At 50.8% G+C, this 9547-nt stretch overlaps 1 protein-coding gene across 5 annotated transcripts in view; it reads right to left on the reverse strand.

Annotated features, from left to right (window-relative positions):
- Positions 1 to 9139, reverse strand: part of ANK1 (ankyrin 1) — a 242300-nt gene extending 233161 nt beyond the window's left edge. For all 5 annotated transcript variants that reach the window (XM_030817176.1, XM_030817178.1, XM_030817177.1 and 2 more), the window contains exon 1: positions 8748 to 9139. In XM_030817176.1, the coding sequence (XP_030673036.1) occupies positions 8748 to 8873 (126 nt within the window). In that variant the 5' untranslated portion in view covers positions 8874 to 9139. The remainder of the gene's footprint in view (positions 1 to 8747) is intronic.
- Between the last annotated feature and the right edge of the window lie 408 nt (positions 9140 to 9547).

The following is a 9547-nucleotide window of genomic DNA, read 5'->3' on the forward strand; positions in this document are numbered from 1 at the left end:
AATTATTAAAAATACAGAACAGGATAAAAAAGAAAATTCAGTCACCCAGAAACACACATGACAAAGATGACCACTGCTCACATAGTGTGTATTTCTCTGCCTGATGACATGTTACTTGGCAACTCTGGCCCTGAGTCTTCCTGGTCTATTCCACGTATATTATATATACAAGTGCATATTGTGTCAATTTAAAGTGAACATAACACAACAACTGAAGCATATTCCTATTTTCAATTAAAAGAATATTCTTAAAAACATTTTAAGCATGTTTTTGGTGAATGTAAAATATGTCACCATATGGCTGATGGCACCAAAGTCCTGTCTTTAAGAATGGCTGGGTCCTGCTCCCTGAGCCCACCTCCAGCCAGTGGGGCTGGCTTCTGGGTGGGACCATCAGCATCCTTAGCTGTCCTAACACCCTGTCGGCTTGGTCATGTGTGTGTTGTACTTAAAGCCAATGCTTAGAAGCTCTGTGTTCCAGGGCCTAGCTGGAGGGCATAGACTTGAGCTGACTGCCAGCTCCTCCCACTGCAAGCCTGGCAGCTGCCCCTGCTGTTGAGGATGTTTTCTATGAGCTCTCTCCCTCTATCAGGTGAGAGCCCCAGGAAGCCACCTATGCCACGTGCCAAGAAGGACTCACCATCTTCCTCCTAACCCGTCCCCCTCCTCTTTCCCCAGCTCAATGGAAGGCATCAACTAACTGCCCAAACGCCAAATCAAGAAGGGGCCCCTGTTGGCATCTGACCATATGTACACACACATACGCACGCTTACATATGCACATTTGTATGCAAATGTGATATCGCACATTGGAAACTACTCAGACTACCCAGCTTCTTAGAGGCAGGCGACAGAACCATGGGGATGCAAGAGCCAGGAGAGAGCTGCAGAGCAAGAGCCAGCCAGGCTCATCCATTCACACCACCCTCATCGTATCATCTCCGTGTCCGGCTCCTGGCAGGCGCTTCTGGGACAGGCCTGGGAAGCATCCACATAAAACGCTAAAGTCCCAGATAACAGGAAAAACAGACGATCATGGCAGCAATGCCACCCCTCTGTATTGACTAGTGTCTGCACATTATGAAGTGATTATATAGAGAAGATGTTGACTTGATGATGTGGTGAACAGAATCTCCAAACTGAAGTTAAGGGGAAAGTTAACCTGTTACGAGACAGACTAGCCAGAAACAAAGCAGCAACCCCAGGACTCCGTTTTCACCTGCTCTTTCATCTGCACTCTGTGTTAATCTCAGGGCCCCGCGGAAGGAGTCCTCAAATCCAAGACATTCAGAGGGGCCTCGGACACCCACATTCCCACTGTAACCGGAGGCCACAGGCTTTGCCCTAAGCTCTCCATCCTCTGCTTGAGGTTACTTCCACCTCTAGCAGCTTTCCCACTAATTTGTAAGTCCTTCACTTCAAAGAAGGAAAACTATCTTCAGTTTTTAAATTTTTTTGTGGAGACTGGGTCTCACTATGTTGCCCAGGTTGGTCTTGAACTCCTAGCCTCAAGCGATCCTCCCATCTCGGCTCCCAAAGTGGTGGGATTACAGGCATGAGTCACTGTGCCCAGACAGGGAAGGAAAGATAGCTTCAGCTTTGACTATTCTCTCAGTGCCTAGCATAGCTTTGAATATGCTAAGGGCACAACCAATATCTGGGGGAAGTAGCCTAGTGCCGTGGGCTGTGAATAAGCTTTGGAGTCAGGTGCATCTGGGTTGGAGCCCCAGTTCTGGGGTTACCAATCTATTGGGCGACAGAGTGTGACAATGCATGTCATGCACGAGGAACACTAGAGACCCTCATAAGTGCAGGCACCTCCCCTGATAAAGAAAGAAGTTTTTTTGCAAATATCATTGTCAATGCTCACCAATGGATGCAAAAGCAATTGGACATGTACTATTTCCTTGGTAAAAACACAGGGAAATCTTTGAGAAGAAGAGTCCAGTCACATTGGAAACAAATGAGAAGGAAAAAATGGTTCTCTCTTCTTTTTTTAATTGGCTGGCCATTACATCTTTGCTTTCATTTTGAGTGTCTCCAGTGCACGTTTTCCTTTCTTGGAGAATGTGCTGTGCTTTGTGCACCCAAGATCCAGAGAGTCTCCGCCAGAAGAATCTGGTCTCCCCACAACACCACACATTCCATTATCTGTGACAGTTCACACCCAGATTTACTACCTGTGGATCTAACAGCCATAGGAGTCTCAGCAAAGTTAGGAAGCCCTTTTATGTTCCCCTCTGATATACAGCACAGGTGCCACACAGCACTTCAATAAAGCTTGCAAGTATCTAAGCCCACCTGGAAGTTATCGACGAACTCATGCAGATTACTGAGCAGGTCTGCAATAAAAATCCTGTCCAAATAGAAAATTCATTTTTTTTCCTGAAAATGAAATGAAGATATGATATAGAGTATCCTTTTCTCATTTCCCAGTACTGAAAGAATAACAAGCTGGCCTTCCCCGGCAAACCTCAAGACTCCACAATACCACTGGAAGGCCAGGAATGAACTTTGGTAAAGGATTTATTAGAAAGAATAACTTTATGAGCAATCATTATTTTATTAGCCATAATCCATTAAATATATGGGAGTTTTAAAATTTACAAAGCACACTCTCATTTATTATCTCATTTGATCTTCATCCCTATTTTACAGATGAGCAAACTGAGGCTGGAGGAAATTCAGAGGCTTCTTCATGCACACGTAGCTGATACATGCAAGAGCTCAAACTGGAACCCGGGCAGCCGACTCCAAGCCAGTGTTCTGTAGGAGGCAGACTTTTGAGCTTCTCAAGAACCAGAAATGGAGATAGAGAGCCAGGCAAAGTTGATCTGCCTTTCTCAAAAAAAAAACACTGGCTGAGTGGGGGCACAATGGCTCACGCGTGTAATCCCAGCACTTTGGGAGGCCGAGGCAAGTGGATCACTTGAGGTCAGGAGTTCGAGACCAGCCTGGCCAACATGGTGAAATGCCGTCTCTACTAAAAATACAAAAATTAGCCGGGCATGGTGACGCGCGCCTGTAGTCCCAGCTACTCTGGAGGCTGAGGCAGGAGAATCACTTGAACCCAGGAGGCGGAGGTTGCAGTGAACTGAGATTGTAGCACTATACTCCAGCCTGGGCGACAGAGCAAGACTCCGTCTCAAAAAAAAAAAAAAAGAAAAAGAAAAAAACGGTGACAATAGATTTTATTTCAGTCAGAAGAATTCAAGGTGGGGGAAACAATAGATTTACTTGGTACCAATTCTTTAGGGCCAACTGTCTCAAAATCAAAAAGAACAACTAAGAAAAAAAAACCTGTACTAGTTAAATGTAGCTTTTCAACCAATTCAAGCCCAATAGATATCTAGTGAATGGTTATGTACAAAGACTCAAGCGTTGGCTTCAAAGTGCTTACAATTTAGTAGAAGAGATAAAACAAGAACTTCTGCATGTGCATGTGTGCATGCATGGAAGGTGCAGAGAGAGCAATGGGGTGGGGGTAAGGCGGGGGCAGATGATATGAAAGGTTTCTTGCAGGCGACAGTGATGGGCTTTGACATTGAAGGAGGAGGGAATCAATGACAGGATCGCCTATTCAAAGGTGTTGCCAAAGCAGGCACAGGGGCAAGCTAACACAGATGAAGAGCGCCTGTACATAGGACACACTCGCCACTACGTGCTCATTTTTATTGTGAAAATAGGGAAGAAACCTCAGATGGGTTGTTTTTTTTTTTAAGTGTTGCCACATTGAGAGGAGAGGAGCAGAACTGGTGAGCCAGCAGCCTTTGCTGGGGTGAGCAAAAGAAACGGGGAGACACTGGAGGCTGGCTCGTGTCCCCTGCCCAGGGAGGTGACTTGCTCCAGGCTCTGAATTTCGGCTGCTGCTGTACCTGCTCTGAGACAGTCCAGCACTAGACGGTTTGCACATCACTTGCTCCTCAGAGCCACCCCTCACAGAGGTGGAGCAGCAGCCGAAATTCAGAGTGTAACATCTTCTCAGCCCTCAAGACCCTGCTCTCCTGGTCTAGCCTATGGCTGGGAAGTGAGGAGAGCTCCTGGGAACAGCCCCCACCGCTGTTACCTCTGCAGCAGGGAGGGAGGAGCTGGACTGAAAAAATGGACAGGAGGCAGGCTGGGAAAATTCCCACATCTTCAGCCCCTGCCGGCGCCTCCCAGGGCTCCAGAGAGGCAGGCCCACCTTCATTTATGGAGGCTCCCAAGGTACTAAAATAAGAAGAAATGCCAAAGCAGGGATACCAAAGTTGTGATATGTTTTAAAGGCTTGCAACAAAGAACAAATGCTCTAATAATTCACATGCAATACAACATAAGCATGTTAATCAAAAGCCAAATTGAGGCTTTACATATAAATATCCATTAATGCCACAACACATATTAGTGAAATGGTTTAGCAACAGGACCCAGATTAAAGATGTGTGACGAGCACTGTACTCTTTCAATTCTGTCAGCAGTCTCTTGGATTGAATTGATAAAACCTTTTGGAGATAACAGCAGAAGTTGAAATTTGAGACCCTTTGCAAATGAGAGTCATGGGCCAACATGATGCTAATGCTTAACTTTCCTCCCTCCATCCCACTTTCCCCACCTCCAGACCCACTAAGCCTCCTTGTCAACCCTCCAGTCTCATGCAGGTGCCCCCCACCCCAAATCTCCCCTGTGATTCCAATCACCGGATCAACAAAAAACCCCTCTCCTGTCCAGGAGCAGGGCCTCCTCCTGCTGAGAGAGGAAGGCTGCGGGCTCTTCGGTTACTGCTGCATAGACTGGAAAGACTGACAGAGCCGTCTGAACAGCTAAGTGGCAGAGGCCACTCTCCACGCCTGGGCTTTCTTTTCTTTCTTCCTGCACTCTTCCTCCATCCCTCCTTGTGAGTGCCTGGCTCCTTGGGACCCTGTGCAAACACTGCTGTTGTTACAAATGTCTAAAATCACTTGACATTTCGTGTAGCAGAGACCCTGCAAGGAACTAACTACATGCTCAGTGGTGGAATTCACTGCACCAAAAGATTAGATGGTTCCACTGCCTGCCTACAAATCTCTATTGCTTTGCAAATGATTAGAAGAGAAAAAAAATCAGACTTTTTCCAGATGCCCCCAAAAGACAGTCAGTCAAAGGGTGTATTATTCACCGGAACACATGCCTGCAACCAAGACAACATCTGGGCAAGCACAGATTAATATTATATTAATTCACTCATTCAACCATTCACTCCACAAACATCCACCGCCTGCCGCTTGTGTCAGGTACTGAGCTAGGTGTCAGGTACACAGCTATGAATAGGACATGGTCTTTTCTTTCACCATCAGAGGATGAAGTAGGTGAACATAACTAGGGACAAGAGTAAACACCACCCTGGGGTCTCACGGTGTTAAAGGTATACGGCTTAGTGTGAACCTGTCACTCAGGGCCAAGGCATCAGCGCTCCTCTCCCTATCCACTCTTCCTTCCTTGAATTCTGCCCTCTTCTATCCTCTGCTTCACTTTTCCTCCCATCTCCCTGTCCTCTTCTCCTCCTACCCTCAAGCTCTGGGTAAACATAAAAAGCACACACATTCTTATGCCTCAGGCTCCCCCAGCCCTCAAAAGCTGTCATTCTTCATGCAATTGCCTGCTCTACACATGCTTTGCAATTTATTTCCATTCCAACCTTCAAAAGCAGTGGGACTTATCAGTCAATATCATAAATGCTGGATTTTTTTAAGCTGCAGCTACAACAGTAAGTGGCTGACGAGGTTGGCTCTGCACATGCACAGCACTGAATGAAGCCCCACGAGAAGCAGGCATTGTTAGAGCTCTAGAGTTTAGCTCAGTTCCCTGTGTCGAGGTGGCTTCTATCTGTGTCAGTCAGTGCGTCACAACACCAGCCTCCTCCACCCGCCCCGCACACAGCATCCCTTAGCAAGCACCTTCCTACACAATATCATCAACTGTAAAAACTGCAACCATCGCCAAAGTTACAACCGTGGTTATTTCTACAAACGGGAGGGATGCGGTTCTGCTCAGTCAGTCCCTGGTAAGTAGGTTACCCATGGGACAAACATCTTTCCTTTGAGTTAATTCAGAATGCCCTTGGCTCAGCTATCCATCCACACAAGAGGCCAATGTCCTGGAGTAAAATGTTTGTTTGCATGTATGGAATTCCTTCTGCCTGCTGGTATAAGAAACGGAAGCTGGGTCCACACACTCTGTAGTCTGTGTGAGCAGCTGTAAAGTCCTCAGCTGCCTGATTTTAATACATTTCACCTTGAAAAATTATCTCCTTCATGAAAAATGGCTTAGTTAGACTTCACCTTATATGAACCTTTGAGTTAGCCCTAGGCCCTCTGCCTCACCAGGCCCCGTGTAAGCTTTCTTCAAATGCTGCTTTCTGCACTGCCTCCTTCACCTTTCCCTCTAGAGCTTTCCACCTGCTTGTGATTTTCAATTTTGCTATAAATTTTAACTCTATTCTCTGAGATGACCCTCAAGACCATCCCAATGGCTGAGAAAACTCACAGCCCTTACAAAATACCAACAAAGCATCCCTACATCCCACCCCATACCATCTCCCCCACACCCAAAGAATCAGTCCTAAGAGTTTGCGTCACTGCTATCACTTTAAATGAAAATTTTCTTATCATTGTATTAATCATAGCACCCAGGATACTGCATAAAATAATGAAAATCTGAATGGAAGATTTTTGAACGCTTACTGACGCAGTATGCTGCGACTGGCTAGCAAAACAAGATAACACCATTTGGGGGAGGAATACATTAAATATTATCATCTATCACCAAAAGAAAAAAAAGAAATGAGGTTTACTACGAATGTAAAGATTAAGACCAAAGAAGCAAAAAGAATATTGAAATCACCGCTTTCATATGTGTGTATTATACATATTTGGAATTCAGAGTTATATTAAAGGGAATTTTCACAGAATGGAAAAGAATCACAGGAGAGGGGGTGGGAGAGGGTTTTTTGACTATTTTCAAAAAATGATTTATGGTGGTTGGAGCATCAAGGAGGAAGCCTGGGAGAGTTAGGTGGATGAGAACACTGAGTGAGCAGCTCGAAGAGGAGCGCCTTGGCTCCCAAAGCAGGAGGCAGGAATGGAAACACAGAGCACTCCTTCCCGAGAAGAAGTTCACATTCACGCCAAGAAAGTGGGTGAGCATCGCAGCGTAGAGCCAGACTTCCCCTGCCTGACTCACAAGACGGGCTCTGGTATTTTAGACCCCAGCAGAGGGACCCGCGGAGATTCTCTCTCGGTGGCACCAACCCAAACTCTGATTCATCATCGGTTTGGAAAAGGCCCCTTTTCGATCCTCTAAAGGGGTGGTGCATTTGTGAAACTACTATTTACACACAAGATGGCAATCCCTCAAGGGAGGTGGGGACGTCAGTTTCTGAAGGGTACAGGAAAGCCTAGAGAGTGTTGGTTACTTCCTTTGAAATCAGAGAACATCTCTAGGAAGAGGATGGATGTTGGTCTGCTGACCAACTGTCAAGGGGTGTGTGGCCCACAGACAACCTACTCCCCAACACTCAGCATGCTGTCAGCTGCAGGCTCCAAACTTCTTTCTTGGAATGAGACAGTTTCAGGGAAAGAAAACATGTTTCCTTCTCAACCAAGGCCAGAGCCTCTCCCTGGAAGCCTGAAGGGCCCCACTCCTTGCCGGGGAGCCTTGCAGACTGGGCCCCACATCGACTTCTTCGGGTGAAAATGGCTCTCCTGAAGCCAGAGTTCAGCATCTCCAATTCCCAGAATTACACCCACGTACTCTTGGCCTCCTCCGTGGCTCTAAGGCGCCCTGACTTCTGTCACCCTCCTTTCACCATCAAAGGTGTTTCTGACCTAAGGTGTTTCTCAAGGTGCTTTGATCAGGAGTAAGAGGACCCCAGACCCAAAAAGGGCTAAAAACAGCAACAGTTGCCCCTGGAGGTCTGGGTCTTTGCGGGCCTACTTTGTCTCGGCACCCCAACACAGAAATACCCGGGATGCCTGCCCATGGGCAGAGCTGGTCTCTGACCTGGCCTTTGGGCCAGGCTGGAGCACCCGTGCCTGGCTTCCAAAGGAACTTCCCCTCCCTGGCATGGGTGGCTCATCTTGAGTGACCTGAGCATAAGATGTTGCAAATACCCCGGGGAGAGGAGAAGGCGCCTTCTTTTCTGCTACCAGATCCAGAGGGTCAGGAAAGGTGCTCCCCGAGAAGGGTCAAGGAAGGGCAGGAGCCCGACTCTCTTTCAGAGACACCTAGGAAAGACGCTCTCCGCGCCAGAGTGGGTCACCTAGGGAGGCGCCGGGCAGAGCTTCCCCCCGCCCCACCCCGGAGCCTGGAGCCGCGTTTACCCATACCGGCTCTCCTGGAAAGCCAGCGGGGGCGGCGCGCCCAAGCAGGGCAGCGCACCACCCGCAGACAGCAGCCAAGGCCGGGAAAGTTGCTCCTAGAGCCGCGCGGGCCTGCCGGGTGCTGTCCAAGGTCCTGAAAGGTCTCTGCAGGGGGCGGGCGGGAGGCTTCTGCGCGCCCTCAGCCTCCCGGCCACCCGCTCTGCCCTTCCAGCCTGCCGCCCTGTCCCCTTCCCGGCCGCGCAGAAGCCTCCGTCCCTCCTCTGCGCCCACCGAGCCTTTCCCGCTCGGGTGCCGCCAACTCTGCCGCACCAGGCGCCGCGCCCCACCGCGTCCCGGGCCGCCCGACCCCTGCCCCCAGCAGCCACTTCCAGGCTCCGCGGCCGCTGGGCTTTCACTGCCGCCCCCTCCTACCTTCTTCTTTCGGTCACGGGAGCGGTTTCTCCGCTTCCTGTTGGATTCCTCCTTCTCCTTCTGCTCCTGGAGGGCCTGCGCCTCGATGTCTTTGATTTTCTTCAGCTGTTTGGCCGCTTGAGCCATGGTGGGTCACTGCGCTCCGGTCCCCGCCTCCTGGACCCCTAGCGCTCAGCGATCCCAGAGGCAACACCCCCTAAGAAGGGGATCTCTGCTCCGCAGAGGGGACAGCGTTCGTGGCGCGCCGAGGGCCGGCTGCGGCGGGGTCGCGGGAAGGCGAAGGCAGCTCCGGGCGCGGAGGGCAAGGCGGGCGGCCCGCGGCCCGGGATGGCGCTGCCGCCGCGGCCGGAGCTCGCTCGCCGGCGCCCGGGACGGGCTCTGGGCTGGGCCCGCCGCCTCCCTCCCTCCGCCTCCCTCCCTCTCCTGCGGCGGCGGCGGCGGCGGCGCGGGGGGCGGGGGCGGGGAGGCGGCTTGTACTGCGGCGGCGGCGGGCGGTGAGCGGCCGCGGAGGGGGCGGACTCGGGCGCTCAGCGCGGGAAGGCCCGGGGGCCCGGCCGGCGCGGCGAGGCTGGGCGCGCTGGGCGTCCGCACGCGGGCATGGCGAGCGCTGAGCTTCCCCCTTTGCAGAGCCCCACGCCGTCGGGCAGCTGGAACAAAGCGGCCGCTCTACCCCGGACGCCGCTGCGGGCCGCAGCGCCAAGCCGGGTGAAGAGAGGAGGCTGCGGCGGGCGGCGCGCCCCGCGCCCGGGCGACCCGGCGGACCAGCGCGCCTGGCGGCGACGAGCGCGGCGACATCTCGG

The sequence above is a fragment of the Nomascus leucogenys genome, chromosome 8 (assembly GCF_006542625.1).
Source record: "Nomascus leucogenys isolate Asia chromosome 8, Asia_NLE_v1, whole genome shotgun sequence".
NCBI lineage: Eukaryota > Metazoa > Chordata > Mammalia > Primates > Hylobatidae > Nomascus > Nomascus leucogenys.